Here is an 18793-nt window from a genome sequence, read left to right on the forward strand (position 1 = left end):
GTTGGGGACTAAAATCAGAATCATAGAATCCTTTAGGTTGGAAAAGACCTTTTAAGATCATCAAGTCTGACAGTTAACCTAACACTGCCAAGTCCACCACTAACCATGTCCCTAAGCACCACATCAACATGTCTTCTAAATACCTCCAGGGATGGTGACTCAACCACTTCCCTGGGCAGCCTGTTCCAATGCTTGACAATCCTTACAGTGAAGGAATTTTTCCTAATATCCTATCCAAATCTCCCCTGGTGCAACTTGAGGCCATTTTCTCTTGTCCTATCACTTGTTACTTGGGAGAAGAGACTGATACCCACCTCGCTACAACCTCCTTTCAGGTAGTTGTAGAGAGCAATAAGGTCTCCCCTTTTCTCCAGGCCAAACAGCCCCAGTTCCCTCAGCTGCTTCTCATAGCACTTGTGCTCTAGACCCTTCACTAGCTTCATTGCTCTTCTCTGGACACGCTCCAGCACCTCAATGTCTTTCTTGTAGTGAGGGGCCCAAAACTGAACACAGTATTCGAGGTGTGGCCTCTCTGCTGCCGAGTACAGGGGTAAGATCACTTCCCTGTCCCTGCTGGCCACGCTATTTCTGATACAAGCCAGGGTGCCATTGGCCTTCTTGGCCATCTGGGCACACTGCTGGCTCATATTCAGGTGGCTGTCAACCAACACCCCCAGCTCCTTTTCCACCAGGCAGCTTTCTAGCCACTCTTCCCCAAGCCTGTACTGTTGCATGAGGTTGTTGTGACCCAAGTGGAGGACCCGGCACTTGGCCTTGTTGAACCTCATACATTTGGCCTCAGCCCATCGATCCATCCTGTCCAGATCCCTCTGTAGAGCCTTCCTGTCCTCAAGCAGATCAACACTCTCACCCAACTTGGTGTCGTCTGCAAACTTACTGAGGGTGCACTCGGTCCCCTTGTCTAGATCACTGATAAAGATATTAAACAGGAGTAGCCCCAGTACTGAGCCCTGGGGAACACCACTTGTGACCAGCTGCCAACTGGATTTAACTCCATTCACCACAACTCTTTGCGCCTGGCCATTCAGCCAGTTTTTCACCCAGTGAAGAGTATACCTGTCCAAGCCACAAGCAGCCAGTTTCTCCAGGAGAATGCTGTGGGAAATGGTGTCCAAGGCTTTACTAAAGTCTGGGTAGACAACATACACAGCCTTTCCCTTATCCACTGAGCAGGTCACCTTGTCATAGAAGGAGATCAAGTCAGTCAAGCAGGACCTGCCTTTCATAAACACATGCTGACCGGGCCTGATCATCTGGTTGTCCTGTACGTGCTGTGTGATGGCACTCAAGATGATCTGTTCTGTAACCTTCCCCGGCACCAAGGTCAGACTGACAGGCCTGTAGTTCTCTGGATCCTCCTTCTGGTCCTTTTTGTAGATGGGCATCTCATTTGCTAACTTCCAGTCAACTGGGACGTCCCCAGTTAGCCAGGACTGCTGATAAATGATTGAAAGTGGCTTGGTGAGCGCTTCCACCAGCTCCCTCGATACCCTTGGGTAGATCCATCCCCATAGACTTGTGTGTGTCTAAGTGGTGTAGTGGGTTGTTATCCATTTCCCCTTGGATTATGGGGGCTTTGTTCTGCTCCCCATCCCTGTCTTCCAGCTCAGGGGGCTGGGTACCCTGAGAAAAACTGGTCTTACTATTAAAGACTGAGGGATTCTGTCAACCAGTCTCCTAAACAGGCCAAAGTCTGCCCTCCAGAAGTCCAAGGCAGCAGTTTTGCTGACTGCCCCTCCCTCCTTACTTGTCTGAGAATTGAAAACTCTGTCATTTTGTGATTGCTATGCCCAAGACAGCCCCCAACCATTATGTTACCAGGAACCTCTTGGACTGTTTCCTCTCTGCTGTATTGTATTTCCAGCAGGCATCTGGTAAGTTGAAGTCCTCCATGAGAACAAGGGCTAGTGATTATGAGACTTCTCCCAGCTGCTTATAGAATATTTCGTCTGCCTCTTCATCCTGGTTGGGTGGTCTATAATGGACTCCCATCATGATATCTCCCTTGTTAGCCTTCCCCCTGATTCTTACCAATGAACACTCAACCCTATTGTTACCATCATTAAGCTCTAGACAATCAAAACACTCCTTAACATCCAGGGCTACCCCACCACCTCTCCTTCCTTTCCTATTTCTTCCATTGCAACACTCCGGTTGTGTGAGTCATCCCACCATGTCCCTGTGATGGCAACTATGTCATGTCATAGTTATCCTGCTGCACAGTGGCTTCCAGCTCCTCCTGTTTGTTGACCATGCTGTGTGCACTTCAGTTGGGCTACTGATCCCACCACCTTTCTGGGGGGAGAAGCCCTAATTCCTACGTGACCATTCTCAGGCACTTCCGTGTTTTCTAGGACACCAGTAATCCCTGTGTCTTTGCTGCACGTGAGTCTCCATCCCCTACCTCCACTGAGATGGCAGACCAAAGGACCTTGCTAGCACACTGTCCCTCAAACATTGGTGTGCTGCCCCCAAGCTGATCTCTAGCAAGCCTGGTTTTATCCCATTCCCCCTTCAAATCTAGTTTAAAATGCTTTCAGTGAGCCCTACTAACTCCTGTGCAAAGATCCTTTTCCCCCTTTGTGATAGGTGTACCCCATTTGTTGCCAGCAGGCCTGGTGTTGTGTAGACCGATCCACGATCAGAAACCCCAAATTCTGCCGGTGACACCAGGCTCGGAGCCAGGTATCGATCTGCTGGCTCTTCCTGTAGAAAGAAATCTCACAAATTTTTTTGCACCAAAATAACGTTTGCTTAATCTGCATTGTATTTGTACCCTGAGTGCACAGCTGAGCAGGTGGGGACCAGCTGCAATGGCAGCAGCACCGTGGACTTGCTTTACCAGTCCTCCCAAGGAGGTTCCTTCCCTTTTTGTTTGCCACAGCTTGGTCTGCAAAGGCTCGTAGTGTGTTATTTAAGAGTGGTGAGCGTGTTTTGACTAGTTTTTGTGAGGCACTTGGTGTGTTCTTGAGTACTCGCTAAAAAGTAATAATCGGAGAACGCTCAGGCTCCATTTCCTTAATGAGTGCTGTTCTTTTCCATGGGTTAACCTGCAAGCCGAGTAGGTTGCATAATGGCTTTTCTGTCGTGTGGCCCTTTCACATAATAAACACATTGGCCGCAGGCTTTGGGAACACAACTTAAATACTACCCAGGTAGCAACTGAGAGGAAATTGTGTTCATTTTGGTCCTTCATTTGCTAAATAAATAAAGGGCCTGGCGACCTCTGAGGTTGGGGTTTTGTTGTTGGCAAGTCTGGTACAGAAAGGGCTGTTAGTACAGGCTTGGATTTCTGAGTCAGACTCCTGTGCTGACAAAGCATAAATAGTCTGAGATCTGAAAATACTGCCAGAGTATTTGAAAATAGTTTGTGTGGACATAAAGCTGTTTACAGATCACTTGTTGGTCACGTGCCAGTTTCTCAAGGACAAGGTGTTGTGGGTTTTGGTTTTTTTTTTTTTTGTTTGTTTGTTTGTTTTTTCTCTAGAATCACGGATGTACTTGGCAGGGTATCAGAAGATAAAAATGCTCGAAAGAGTCTTCTGGTGCAAGTCCTCATTTAATTAAAATACATATAACTTTAGGCTAAACGCGTGTTTTTTTATCTTGCAACCAAGTTGGTAAAATATTTCATAGTTTGCTTTTGTGTACGGGGTCACAGTATAAAACATGATTTCTGTTGTTTTTAGAAATGCCTTCTCTTGTAGTACTCCCTCAGCCTATCTGGTGCACTGGAAGATGCATTTTATTTTTGGCAGTTGCTGCCTAGTAAATTATGGCTCTCTAGTCCATAATGGTGAGGAGATGTGACTAACTGGAAGTGGCACTGATGATATTTGTAATGGCTAAATGAAAGGGATGCCAACCAGTGTCTGCCCTCAGTAGGAAAAGTGAAAAGTTCTAAACCACACGGTTCCAGCCCTTTGTTGTGTGTTGTAGCACTGGAGGACTATTGAGAGTTGGACTGGAATTCAGGGTTTTTTAAATATATATATAAAAATGTATATTTAAGAGTTCGTTAACTTTTCTTCTTTACTGCTTATGTTCTGGAATTTTTTAAAGGTTGCAGATGTGAAAGCTTTCATTTTAACCATGTTGAAATAAAACTCATTATGCAGCCTGACTTCCCTGCTCTGCTCGGCTGTATTGTTCCACTGGGATGGTATAAATGAAAATAGTTCTCCTTTTTGCCCCTTATTAAGCTGTCCAATGATAGCTTCAGATCCTCCCCACACATTGTGTTTGTTAGTATCTTGTGGTGCAGCGAGACAAAAGGTGGGGGACTCTCTCGGTGGGGACAGCCAAATGTGGCTGTGTATGTGTTGGGCTCCTCCTTGTCCAGCGGGCTGAATCAACAGCAGCAAACCCAAAAATGTATTAAAAAGGGGAAAAAAAGCAGTGAAGCCAATCGTTCTTCCTTTTCCTTCCCCTCCCGCCATGTCTTTTGCATTTACAGTGAGTTTTTGTACCTTCCAAATAATTCCCTCATCTGTTTAGCGTACTTGAAATTAAAGAAAAAGTTTATTTCTATTTAATGCTCCTCCTGGTGCTCTCTGGGAGGCTGGTGGACATTTTGGGATGGTGCCTTGGGCAGCCAGGCCCCCAAAGCAGCATAGCCAAATGCGTGCTGCCCATGCCTGCTGGATGTCGCCCGGTGATGGATGCCATCCCCTCACTGCCTGGGGGTGGCTGTCCCCCATTTCTTGGAGACACTGGGGTTTTTTTGGCAGTAGGCTGAATGCAACAAGACTGATAGGGTGTGCGTGGGCTTGATTTTTCCTTCTCTCATGGTGTGTGACCTCTGACAGTGTCCCCTGAGAGAGTGCAGGCTGCTTACAACAGTGTTGGTGCATGGAGGGGCAGAGACTAACCATGGTTTTTTGCACCCCCCACCAAAGTATGTCTTGTGTGGCACTTCTGTGTACCCAGTGCTTAAATACTTCAATTTGTCAGGGACATCTCTGCTCCTCTTTCAGAAGGTGTGTGCCCAGCACCGATGTGGTTTCTCAGCAGCTTCTTAGCGGTGAGCAGAGTGAAATGGGCCCGGGCTTGCCTGGGTTTGCAGAGGGCCTTGGTCACAAGGTGTAAATTGGTCCATTCGTTCGAAAAGATTGGATTTGCATGTCCAGGGGTGATGAGTTTAATGTCGATATGAATTCATTTAAAAGGCAAGCAGACAAAGAGAAGTAGCCCTGGGCTCTTTTCATCCAGGCTTATTTTGATGTCACTCTGGAGAAGTGATGGGCAGACTCTGCCCTTTACCTGCCGTGTCTCTCAGCTAAGGTAGTTTCAAAGCCCCTGTCCACCTGCGCAGGGACCATGGTGGGTCAGTTCCTCACTTGGTCTGAGGTAGAAGCAGCACGTGGTGTGCGGTGTCTCTCTGAAGTGGCACTGGGTGGCTGTGACTGTGGGGTGGCACCTGGTGAGCACAGGGCTTGCTCTGGCAACCTGTGGTGCTCCCCTTCAACCTGTTCAATGCCGGCCCTGCTGCAAGGACTTGCTATTGCCAGCCACCCAGCCAGGCCTGCCTCTCCCTCAGTTGGTGGCTAAGATCTGATGGAGGGTGTTTGGTGATGAAAGTGGCTGCTGAGGTGTAGAATGAGAAATCATCTGTATCTGTAGCCCATGTAATTTTGTATCTACAAGTACATGTTTTATCATTTTGGTCTAAATTCTTGTCTTGATGTTCTCCATCTGGCTTCTTTTTAATTACAGTTGCCAGAAAGAAATTCTTCTGCATAAAAGAGATGATTGCAGGGGGTCGAAGAGACAAATCAGTGTTAGGAGAGGTGAATTTAGTCACTGGTAAAGCTGGTAAGGTGGGATGAAGAACAGATTTGAATGAGAGCTGGACACAGCAGATTTTAGCTGATGTTTCCAGAGGAAGCCAAATGTACTCAGACCCAACCTTGTCCACGTGGGAGGTATGCCTCTACTCTGTTTTCATTCTTTTATTTTGTCTTAGTTTGGGAGTTTTTTATGTCTTTCAGTAGTGTCCCAACTAAATTACCTAGATATTTTTAAAACCAGAAAAAAGTACAAGCAATAATAAGGTTAGACGCCCTTCTCTTTTTGGAGAGGGCTGCGGGTAGGGATTCTATTATAAGAGAAAATGAGTGACGGTGTTTAGTGAAGGTCACTAAATCTGGGCAGAGCCTGATGGTGACTGGAAGGATGGGATGATGACTTTGAGGATTGCTCCTGAAGAGGGTATTTTCCAAGCTGGGTGCTCAAGCCAGTTAGCTCAAGTGTCCCTGTAGAGGAAGCATCAAATCTGGGTCAGGAAGCTCTGGGTGGCCACCTACAGAGCAGCAAGCTTGATCTAGCAGCCAGCTAATGGCTGGGGTGTCTGGAGGAGCAGCACTCAGCAAGGCATATCTTTCAAAAACTTCTTAATGACCTGAAGTTGAGGCCTTGTGCAAAAATGTATTGCAGCCTTGCTGCCAGTGTTGTCAGCAGACCCTAGTTTGTCGACCTTTCCTGCTTGGTATTTGGGAGGGAGAAGGAAGAGGGAAATTTGTAAGCTCCACTTGATAAGGGAATGTTTTGTGCCATTTGAACCAGGAAGTGTGTAGCCTTGGGGGATCCCAAGTTGGCTGAATGGACTGGGATTGGCATGACTGGGTAACGGAGGGCCAGCCATGGTCTTAAACTGCACCGCTGCTAGACACCTTCCCCTCACCTTCCCCTGCAACATCCCCTTCTTTTGCCAGCTTTTTTTCATCTATTGCCCCGTCAAATGTCTCAATGGCTGTGAACTGAAATGGACATAATCGTTAGGCCTCACTTAGGCAAATCTGTCAAAGGTCCTACAGGGGATTGGCATTGTTTTCCAGGTGAAGTGGAGAGCAAGCTGCCTGCCATGGCAGTTCTCTTCCTGTGCTCTCCTATCAGACAAAAATATCTCCTGCTGATCAGTGGGGCGAGGTGGACTGCTGGGCAGGGTGCTGGGAGTCGGCAGAGATGCCTCCTAACTGAGCTCTGCTGTTGACCTGTTGCAATCCTGGGAAAGTTAGATTGTGGCCTTCTGCCATGGTTTTCCCACCATACTTTTTTTTTTCTTCTTCTTTTTTTTTTTTCTTTCTTTCTTCTTTCCTTTTTCCTATTTAGGCAATGAGCTGTTTGGGAGAAGGAAATGCCTCTGGTAATGTATATCCAGCATCTTTCAGAGTGGGAAAGCTACCACAAAACTAGCAATCGAACTAAAAAATCAGAGCACAGAACTCTCTTTTCTTACTAGCGGGTAACATCTTTTCACTCTGTCCCTGGAAGTACAGGATTGGTAATAACTGTGCATCTTTCATACTTCACAGAATGCGGTACTATGCATGAGTAAATTGTCATTATTATTTCTTCAATAGACAGCTAGTGAGCCTGTGGATATCTGAAGCAAGATAGAGGGTATATGTTGTTTCCTGTTTTGCTTTCCAGGCATTTGATGTCAAGAGTTAGACAGAGGGAAAACACAGAACCCTGTCCTGTCTTTGACTTAAACAGTGGGAGTCTTTAATAGCTTCTGGCTGGTTTGGGTTTAGAAATCATCTAACAGGAAGAAAGAACATTGATGTTGGCCTTTTCTTCTTCTTGTGTGTTTCTGTGGTGATTTGCCAGGCTTTTGTACTGGGGTTATTTGCTGATTTTTATTCTAGAAGGAGCTTCCATGCCAGACAAACATCATCCCTTTTTCACAAATTTATCTACATTGCGGGAGCCTGTGATTATTTAGTTTACAGAACACTGTATCAGTAGGAGCAGCATTATTTTGGCTACAAATGCAACTAGGTAGACTTTCTCATTAAGAACATGTTTATTATTTAACTGGGAAGGTTGCTTTCACTTTGTGCCATTCTGCCTTTTTGCCTGTCAAAAATGCATGTTCTGTTTCCTCCACAAGCATTACTCCCATTGCTTTTCACAGGGTAGACCTGGTCTTTCTGGGGAGCGGGAAGAAACTCTTGTAGTGTCCCAGTATTCGTAATGCAAAGTTAGTTGGTCTGCAACTTTCTGTGCTAGCGAGTGACAAAAAGAACCAGTGATAAACATGCATTGGAATAATAAGGTATCATTTATTGCACTAGTGTGTGCAACCTAATAGCAGAGTATTGCTTCATGGCCTATTGCCTCAGGCTGATAGGAGTTAAAAGTCAACTCAATAAGAAGCAAATTGAAAAGTTAATTTTGGCACGGGGGCATTGTACAGCACTACTAAGAGGTGGTACAATGGTGAGTTTTCACTTGATAGCATGTTTAAATCTGTCTGGCTGCTTCTGTGTACATTGTAACAATGGAAATGTGAATTAGATTTTTTTTCAATTTAGTTGCTCTTCCTTCCAGAGCTGTCAGCATAAGATACTGGGAGATTGGAGTTTTCCAAAGACTTAATACAGTGCACAGGATAATCCAAGCTTGAAAGCCATGACTCATGCATGCTTCCTGCCTTCCTTCCTTCTTTCCTTAATGTGTGATGTTGCCCCATACTCTACTTCCATGCCATTTAGCTGGGGAGCAAGCTTCCAGAAACAGTCCCACAAAAGGCACATTAATACACAAGTCAGAAACTGTGTTAGTAGGAGAATTACATTACTGTAGAATACATATCTTGGATAATTAGGGAGGGGGTAAATGGGCTGATAGGATTTATTTTGCATTTAATTTGCATAGTCCTTTGATAACATTAAGGTATCTTAGGGGAAAAAGAAGCACCACAAAAACTAGCACATAACACCACTTGCCTTTGAACCTTTCCAAAAGAAAAATTTTACAGTAATAATGTGTGCAGAGGAAGAAAGAGATAAGAAGTAGGTGTATTAACTGACTTGGAGAGTGTGGGTAGGCTTGAAATTTATAATGTTCTCCAGATCTTGGCAGTCTACCAAGGATTCCCCTTGTCCCCTCTGCTTTTCAACATGCATAAAGCCCACTGAGATGAGAAATAAACAGCATATTGCTATCAGACATGACTGGGAATATTCTTAAGCAGTGGATTCAGTTTAAGATCCAGTTAAATGCTGCAGTGTTGCTGTGTTGGTGAGAAGCGCTGTATTTTAAAACCCTCCATATGCAAATGACCTTTGTCATCCACATGAGAAGGAAGGACAAGCTTTGGGGTCAGCAGGCTCAACTCCATTGACTTGCTCATCCCAACAGTCCATTTAAAAATAGAATGGTGCAGTAGCAGTCTTAAAAATATTCTTAGGTTGCTTCCTTGGGAGGATAAACAAGTGCCTTATTGTGAACAGATTCATGAAAAGAGGGGAAAAAACGGTGGTGAAGATGCATGAGAAATGACAATTAGTTTGGAAATTTTGGTCCATAAAATCTTAACTTGGTCTAAATGAAGGGAATGTGTTGGTGGGCTCTTTTCCATGGGCGTGGGAGCACTCTTATCTGACAGTGCCAATATTTTGTTGTAGCCCTCACACCAAGACCTGGTAAAGGGCAAACTCGCTCCTGGGATGATGTAGTCTTTACTACCTGTTGCTGCTACTACACAGTGCAACCTCTGCAGCCTCTTCAGTCCATTAGCTCTGGAGACAGTCATGCTTAAAAAAATGCACTTGGGTTGATGTCATCTTCATTGTGTATTTCATATCCTTGCCTAACTTTCTGGCCAGGGGACAGTTATCCTGTGATCCCCAGCCTCTCATATTTGGTATCTAGCAATATTTTAAGAAACTGCTGTTTTTCAGTTAGTGCCGGTTGTGTTTTGCAATCTCGTGGCTTTTTTCAGATACTTGGATGGCAATTGCTGGCAATTTGCTGGGAGAAACAAAGCTGCAAGAACCTCTGCTGTGCCCTGGGGATGGGGGAGCCCAGGATGCTCTGAGGGGCTGTGACTCCAGACAGTGCTAAAGCAGGGGCCTCATTCTTCAAGAAAAATGCTGTCCTGCTGGAGTGTTAGCCAATGGTGTTGCTGAGATGGTGTCTGGATGGGGCCTTAATGGTTACCACATTTATGAAGTGCCCTGGGAGTTGGATTTCAATAAATTCTAATCCCAGGAGATTGAGTTCAGAAGGTTTCTCCCATCTACAACTTCTGCGGTTCTTTCATCACATTCAACCACTTTGTGATTTTATTATTATGTTTTTTAATGCAGACAAATTTTTCCAAAGCAAAAGTTGGCTATGAAAATCTGAAGATTGGTTTCTGAATTGGGAATGCTTAGCCATTTCATGTTGCAAGCGAAATTATACCAGCATGCTAATAGTTTGACAAGTCTATTCTTGAGCAGAGCTGTTAAGCAGATAAACAAACAAACAAAAACTCTGCTCATGCTTATATGTTGTGCTTGTGATGTTTGCTTTCTGCCTCCCTCTAAAAACATTTTTAAGGAAAAGAATGTGGCTTCAAAATGTCCTTTTACTTCTGCCATATAAATTAATGGCATGCAACACCCCCCATATATGTTGTAGATGCTTAGAACATGAATGCTCCATACATTATGAAAAGGGTATTTGGAGTAGTTTTAAACAATATTCTGAAATGACCGGGGTTTAAATTTGGCCTGGGATACTGAGCAGCCCACACTTCCCACAGTCTGCAGTTCCCTTGCTTTCCAGTCCCTTAGGAGAGTTATGGAGAAGCTTTTCCCATCCCCACTGCAGAAACAGTGAAGTGAAACACGAGCAATCACTGCACTCTGCTGTAGCTGTCGTGGCCCAGGTTTTCATAGGGACTAGCAAAGGCACCAGCAGGATCCTGTGAAGCTGAAGGGAAAGGACGGTTGGGCTGATGCACATTAGTCATCCTGAGAGGGCCAGTCTCACAGGGAGGAATGTCATTTTGAGAAAAGCTGAGAAGCTGAGCCCTGGGAAACTTCAGGCTTCTCTCTGGAAATAGCAAGTCCACCAGTAGTTCATAGATTAAAAAGACAAATAGAGTAAACTTTCCATAAAATATGTGACATCCTGTGGATGTCTTGCTACTTTGCTCTTCTGTGTGCCGCTTTTTCTGCTTGGAGTATGTTCTGCCACCATTTTAGTGTCCCTGCTTTGCTACAGAATGAATGGTGAACTGTGTTTCACTGTTTTTTAAAAAGTTTCTTCTTCCTCACTCCTCCTTAGTGTTATGAGCTTTTTTCCTCTGACATGTCCTTGTTCCTCTCTTATCTTTAGTGTATTCTTTTTGTACCTCAAACTGTGCTTCCCCATGTCCTTGGGCCTTTTAGCTCCTTCCACAGAGCTGTGGAAAACAGGGGCAGAGCTGAGCAGAGGCATTTTTCAATCTCTGTATAAAACATTTTCTCCTCCGTTGGTGGGATGGTAAGTCTTGAGGAGAAGCCCACAGGCTTTTGTCATTAGGCAGAGGTCCAGGGTGGGAAATTGGAGTTGCATCTCTCCTGGGCTTGCTGAAAGACTTTGGTTCAAGAAGTAGTAAGGTCAAGGTGAGGTCAGTCTTGGCCACTGCACACATGTCATGACCCTAACTTTATTTCAAAATTGAAACCAGCTTGAGACCAAGCTGTAAAAAGAAATACATGCAATAAAGAGAGTTTACAGAGCCAGCAGAAGCCTGAGTACAGTAATTTATTTATAGAAAGCGTGTGGATTGGTTAATAAGGGGAGAGCACAGCACAATAAGAGTTGTGAAAGAAAGTGGAGGCTGTGAATTCTGCAGCATTTCATGCTTTGTAATGCAGGGTGTCATAAAGTGGGAAAGGGTCAAGATTTATCTGAAGAGACTAATGGTTTGGGGTGCTTTGGTTCTGGTGTGTCAGTCTCGAAAGAATCTGTAAAGAGATTAAGAAGTTAGTCCAGGAAAAAAACCTGACATATTGATGTCCATCAGCTGTTGTGGATGCTACAGATGGGTTTCTGCCTAGGAAACTGACATTGGTGAGGTAGAGGAACTGTGACTTTAATGAAAAGTGTTGTGGTTTTTGTCGTTTTTTTGTGTGATAAAAATGAAGAAGTATAGTGGGCATACCTCTTGCTGGAGAGCTTGACTGATTCAGAGAAGATCCTTTGGGGATGATGCTTGGGAAAGGTGTTGGGAGACCAGGGTGTTTGACTGGAAGTCTTGGGGCAGACTGCTGGGTGTTAAGTGGAGAGCTGAAAAATAGCAATACTAGGACCATATCTAAGTGCCTGTTTAGAAAAAAAGTACCGAACTGCTAATTGGTATGTCCCCACCTCGTGTAAAACTATACTGGAGAAAAAAAGGTTTTTGTGAGAAGTCAGCTGAGGCTAGTTACAGCCCACCACGGCTGGAGGGGCCCATCGTGCTGCTGCCTCCCAGCCGTGCAATCCGCCTCCTGCCAGCTCTGGCTCTGCTCTGATTGCAGAGCAAACCAGTTTAATTTCCTGATCTGCAATTCCCCACCCCGCAGTTTGCTTTTTCTGTGCTAACTTTCTGCCATTTTAGTGATCTCAATCAGCTTATCATATGATCCGATGAGTGCCAGAAGGAGCTCAGTGCTCCTGGGAGAAATATGTGACAGGAGGCTGGAGGGAGGCAGGGGAAGGAAGGGTAGGAGCTCCCCGCTGCAGGAGCTGGGATCGATTAATTCAGCTCCAGCTGTACTAAGAAAGCATACCCTTATGGTGGCGTAGCTGAAGGGAGACGACGTCTTGTTCTTGTCTAGCTTTCGTGAGACAGGCGAAGAGAGCTATTGCAGGTTTGATGCATCATTTGAAGAAACCTCACTTTTTTTTACTAGTGAAGACCAAAACAAAGGAAAATGTCCTTCTGAACCCCCTAGCCGTGCTTGCATTTACCTAGTAATATGTCATCCAGGTACCAGACACTGGTGCATAGAAATAAAATATTCAATATGTGGAGTTACTGGCATGTTAGTAAACTATCATTACTGACTATAAGCTTTGCTAAAGTAAACAGAAGGGAAGCTGTAAATGTAATCTGTCCATGCTCAATCTTGACAATCATCCCTTTAATGTGGAGAAAAAGAAATAGGTTCTAAGATTTGTATAAGAACATTTTAAAAAGAAACTTTTTTTTTTTCTTTTTTAAGCTATCGAGAGTATTTGGGTTTCTTTTTCATATGAAGTATCAGAAGGGTCCAGCACAGTTGGGGAAAACCCAGTGGCTGGAGCTCACGTCAGAATGTTTTGCTCAGTGTATGCTGAATGGATGGGTCAAATACCGGTGCTGATGGTTCTCTTTCTTCTTCAGGGTCGGCATGTCAAAACAGGTCAGCTGGCAGCCATCAAAGTCATGGACGTTACTGAGGTGAGTAGAGAAACATTCTGCTTTATTAGCAATATGGGTAAAATTTAATAATGAGAGATGGTATATGGCTTACCTTGTATTTATGTTGAAGGACATGGTCCTTGCCTGTGGACGTTTGCATTCTGTTTGCAGGACCTGACCTCTCCAGCCCGTCTGCCCTTTACAAGATTTCTGTGCGCTTGTATGCAGGGGCCTCTGGCCTTCATACATTGCTTTGACTGGTCCCAGGATGTATGAGCACACGTAGCACTCCCTTTTCAGAAACTACTCAGAAGAGGGGAAGAAAGTCAGATTCCCTGTTTCCTGCTTTTTTCTCTTAAATGTAGCATCTTGCTTTTACCGAAAAAGAAGAGGCAGCTGCTTGATGTAGAGGACAGTAGTTTCCCTGGTACATTTGCAGCCCACAAAGGGTATACATTTATATGAAGGAATGGGTCCAATAAGGTTCCAAGAAGCCTGAAAGCAGAAACATCTGCAGGAACGATATGCAAATTGCTGGCAGAATTCAGCAGTGTAAAGTAGTAGTTGTAACTGACCCAGGGGGATTTACTGTGGAGCTTTAGATGGGAAAGACGGGAAATTAACCCAGCCAAAGAAATAAAAAATATATGCCTATATTTGAATCCTTAGATGTCTTGCAATTTATGCTGTTCAAGAAGCAATCAGTTTAAGTTAAGTCTTCAAAACAGATCAGGAAAAGCATGGCTTTTTCCCTGCTGATTCCATTTGTGTTTTATAGAGTTACATCTGCAAATTAACACAACGGCTTCAGATTTAAAATCAAATGAGATCCTCCTGTGTGATATCTGCAATGCTTGACTGATACCACACTTCTGAAGAGAGGTCGTGCCTCTTCAAACCAAGCATCTTATTTTTCTTACATAGGTATTCGGGAAAAAAATTATATTAATGTGTGTACGTTGTACAGAACAGGGGTTCTTTGGCAAGCTGGTTTTATTAAGCAAAACTCGTACAAGGGTGTTGCTGCAAAATGTTTTATGTTTTTGTGTGTGTATAGCTGCCAACAAGTAAAAATGGCCTTGGACGCCAGCTTCTAGGTGAGTGGCTGGGGTGTAATGGGTGAACAGGCAGGAGAGGGAGGAAAACAAGAAGGCAGGGTTAGGTCAACTGATAGAACTTCAGTCATATCTCTGAATCTCCTTGTGATCGATGGGCAGTGTGACTGCTGCTCTCTAACTTAAGCTGTTGTGTCTGCCAAGAGCTAGACATTCTTGCTTTGTAAGATGGCCTGATAAAAATCAATTTTCAGCTGGAGATTTTCAAAGGCTGCCTTCATGAGGAGGCAGTGCTCTTTTGCTTCAGTTAACAAGCAGACAAACCAGAGAAGAATGAAGGTGCGTTGACACACAGTTAATGTTCTTTGCACAGCAAACATTTCCATTTGTGCAATGGTTTAAACGGGGCAGCTTGCTGGACTGTGAACGATGAAGGCATCTTCCATAACATTAAGATTGGCTGTACTGCACACTCCCTCTGTTTTTAATAGCATGTATTAATCACAAACAGTTGTAACAGAGAGGTTGCACAGCAAAAGGAAAACAATTGAAAAATGCTGTCTGTAGTATGGTTGAGCTCATGTTGCGAGAGATGGCTTATGTTTTGAAACTTTCTGTAATTTTTGGCTGGTTTTGAAAAGCTAGTTGTATATTGGCACTGTCTATCTTTTATCTCACAAGCTCATGTTTTTTTGGGGGATGAAGGGCAGTCAGAGGGAGGAGTTTGGAGATGTTAGCCCCATGCAGCTTGAAAGTGGTGGTGTTCCTACCAGCGGAGCTCTTGTGTTTTTGCTTCAAAGCAATGAGCCTGCAGCGGCTAAAAATGTGGTGTAAATTCTTCCAAGTCCTGCTAAGTCAGCTCCACTTCCTAACGCCAGGCATGGATGATATGTTGCATGTGCCATTTCCTCAGTGGCAGCGTGGCTGTAGGATATTCCCGTCCACTCTTGCAGGCTGGTTCCTTGCCTGTTTTCCAACACTTGTGCCGGCACAACTGCCCTGGGGCCAGATAGTGACCTGGATCAGTGAACAGACCCCGGTTCCAGGCTAAAAATACCCTTACTCCTCTCTTTCCTCTGGTTGTTTATAGCCTGGATTGGTTCGTTGATCTAGTTTAGCACATGGCATTACAAACAGTTGTGCTGTTGCTATGAAGAAGGTGGCATGAGACTGGAAAAGAGCTGCTGATGGCCATGGGGGAGAAGGAGCAGTAGCTCAGATTGACGTTGCTGCCAGAGATGGCCATATCATAATGCCATGGCTTCAGTTTCTCAAGGGGTGGTTTCACGAACACTTCCTTTTGCTGCTGGACTGTGCAGCTCCATCCTGGTTCCAGCTCACCACAGCTTATGGGGATGGTGACTGCCACCCTCAGCACCACCCTGAAAGAAATGCTGAAGGAACCACAGCCTCAAATTTGCCTTCTTTGCCTGCTTCAAGAGCTACAGTTAGATGAACTGCTCTTGCAGGCTTATGGTAACACTAACTGTGTCCATGCCCATGAGAAAAGTGTCTTGAGTGGAAACTTCCACAAAATGCAAATTGTGAGTTTTTGATGAGCAGCTACTGAAGATCTAGATGATTTGTGCCCCTGTGCGTGTTTTACTGGCAGTGTTATGCCTTTCTGCTCAAATACAAGCAGTGCATGGAGGATATCTGATTTGTCTAACCTGCGTTGAGAACAGACACAAGACTTTCTTTCTTCTGGGATACCTCTGATCCAGTGCTTGCTTTGCCAAACGCTTAACAAATTAGAAAGCCTAATGTGTTGGCACTCTCTGTGGGCATACCCCAAATTTTCAGTTTTCAAGGCCCCAATTCTGCAATTCACACATTGTTCAGGATCAGTGAGTTTACATCAGTTCTGGGCTGTAAAGCTTTGGTCACCTGAACGGGAGGGATGTCAAAGTCAGAGCGAAGGCTTTCCTTAAAAAGTTTTGGTTGGCATGAAGAAAACGAGGTAGTATAACCTGCAACTAGAGATGTTGGAAGAAACATTACAGCTCTGTAACATACATGGCGCTGTGGAAATGCTCTTCATCCTTCTCAGCTTTTCTTGTGGTTTTCTCTTCAGATTTTAATTTTGAAAAGAATGGTGGCAAGGACGAGAAAAGAGGAGGTGGGCTGAAGATATCAGCTTGATCTTTGAATATATTATGACTAGTTAGTACTGCTGCCTGAAACGTTGGGGGGGTGTTGATGTGCATACAACTTTCCTGTCTCTTCCACTTTCCTCCTCTCTAAACAAATTAAGAAAAAATCTAGAAGATTGCATGGATCTTTACAGATCTTTAGATCTACAGCATTAAAGGACCTGTAAGATCTAAATATCTGTAAGTCTTCCTACAGAGTGGTGCCTATGTAGGTCCTATTTTCACTTTCTGAGGGCGAAGCTAGAGTGCATGTAGGGTGAAAAAATTTCACTGAAGCGTAGGACAAATAAAAACAAAAAAACACCAGTCCTTATCAATTGAAAGCTATTCTGTTGTTGGAATGAGCCCAATGACCTTAAAAGGGGAACAATACAAACTATCAGTGTATACATGCTTTAAAAATTATTTTCCAAAATGTACATATGTAGGATGAATCTCAGGCTGCATGCGTGTTGTGGGAGGAGGTGTTATTTGAGAGACTCCTGTAGTCTGTCTTTAATCTTTTTATTGTAGGGTCTCTGTTCCTTTTGGGGCATTGTTTTGGAGAAGGCGGTGTTCAGTCTGTGTTGACCCCTTCCACTCACTGGCCATGCTGTTAGGTTTCCATGAGCTCCTTGCTGTCTAATGGTGCAGGACTGTAGCATACCAAGTGAGCTGTGACTGATGTTATCAGATGCAACACAAGTATGCTGTAAGATTTGGCAGTCACTGTTTAGTTAGAACCCATTTTCTTGTGAAGCAAATAACATTTAAAACCTTAGCAAAGCTTACTTGGCAAATCTGCCTGCATCTAAGCTGTTAACTTGCATTACACCCTAAACAGATGACTTGACTCTGCTTAACTCTTTTTGGAGGCTTTGTTTGCAGCTGCACGGTTGTTTCCAGTGTCACTCCTGTGTTCCCCTTCCAGCAATGCTTTTCTCTTTGAAAGGTTTAGTAACTGATTTTGAGGGAAAAACATAATGACTTCTTCTCTGTTTGTTATAACCCCTGACGCTGCTGCTTCTTCCTCCTACCTCTTCCCACACATGCTCTTGGCATCCCTTGGGAAAGTTTTCCGCATGCCTTTTTAATAGCAGCATTTCTCAGCTCTTGTGCCCAGTGTTTCATGACTTGTCCAGTCTAGTCTGTGTAAAATTATGCTAAGTAAACAACTGGATACTGTATCCTGCTGATTTATGAAAGAAGCTGGATTGCTTTTAGTGTTTGCCTGTCATGCCCTTTCTGTACGTGCTCTGCAGAAAAATTAACAACCCCGAACGAAAATCTCCAGGCCTGCAGAGAAATGTGGCATATCTCCCATACTGAGACAGGAAAGGTTACCCGACTTATTCATTGCCATCTTCCCGACTCTGCTGACTGCTTTTTTCTGTTGCAGTAGGCAAGTCACTTTGATTCTTGTAAGTCTATATCTTATGGCCTACGTGGTGTTATAAACTGTGATCATGTGGATGATCTATCTATGTCTGTAAGACATTCCAAAAGCGGTGTGCAGAAAGACTGCAGATAAATAAAAATGTGTGTGTGTTCCCACACATGCAAGGCAGACAGAATGAGCGGAAAAGAAAAATAATAAACACCAAAAGTTTGCCCCAACTTTTATGTGCATTTTTTTTTTCACAAAAACTCAAAGACAATCTGGATTTTGATCTTTCTGGAGGGAAAAAAAAATTAAAAATTGATGCTTCACTCTAGAAGACTGGCAAATGCAGATCCTTATGGCACTGTGCAACAGAACTGAGTCAAGCCAGTCTGGAGAAGCTGAATATGGACTGGCCTTTTAATGTGGAGACATGAATGCACTGCTTTACCTGTCTTAGTGCAGCTGCCTGATAAAGTACTTATATACCACACCATGGCTGTACTCACTGCGAAGTTAGCCAAAGCAAACCTGAAGCCAGTAGAGTTACCAAAAGCCTTTGCCATGTCCCTTGCTCTTGATATGAATTGGGGAAAGTGGATTGGGGACCTAAAAATTCAGATTGTTCCCATGGGGAGTACTGGCACTCTGCTTGCTTGTCCCTCAAATGTGAGATTGCTTACTACTAGCCTGTAATTTTGTAGTCTTTGGTTAAACAGTTACCTGGCAAAACAAAGAATTGTTCTGTGGAAAAGGAATAAATAGGAAAGGTATTTACAGTGTGGACAGTCCTGCTGTCCAGTCTCTGCTGAAGATGATTAACCTCTGATCTCTTCCAGGGATTAGGTTAAAAAAAGGAAAAAAGAAATAAGGCTTCTGGGAACTTTCTATTACAGCTCAGAGGAAAACAGAGCTGGACAGAGAAGTCCCTTGAGCTGTAACATCTGGTTTGGGAGGAGGTCAAAAAGAACTACAATAGTATTGCAACCAGCGGGACAGCCGTTTTTGAGCTGCAGAGCATTTGTATAATTGACTGTTTCCCTCCTTAATTTGA

At 44.1% G+C, this 18793-nt stretch overlaps 1 protein-coding gene across 8 annotated transcripts in view; it reads left to right on the forward strand.

Annotated features, from left to right (window-relative positions):
* Positions 1-18793, forward strand: part of MAP4K4 (mitogen-activated protein kinase kinase kinase kinase 4) — a 169764-nt gene that overhangs the window by 66583 nt on the left and 84388 nt on the right. For all 8 annotated transcript variants that reach the window (XM_074815105.1, XM_074815104.1, XM_074815108.1 and 5 more), the window contains exon 3: positions 13154-13210. In XM_074815105.1, coding sequence (XP_074671206.1) covers positions 13154-13210 — 57 coding nt within the window. The remainder of the gene's footprint in view (positions 1-13153; positions 13211-18793) is intronic.

Source organism: Strix aluco, chromosome 2 (assembly GCF_031877795.1).
Source record: "Strix aluco isolate bStrAlu1 chromosome 2, bStrAlu1.hap1, whole genome shotgun sequence".
Classification (NCBI taxonomy): Eukaryota; Metazoa; Chordata; class Aves; order Strigiformes; family Strigidae; genus Strix; species Strix aluco.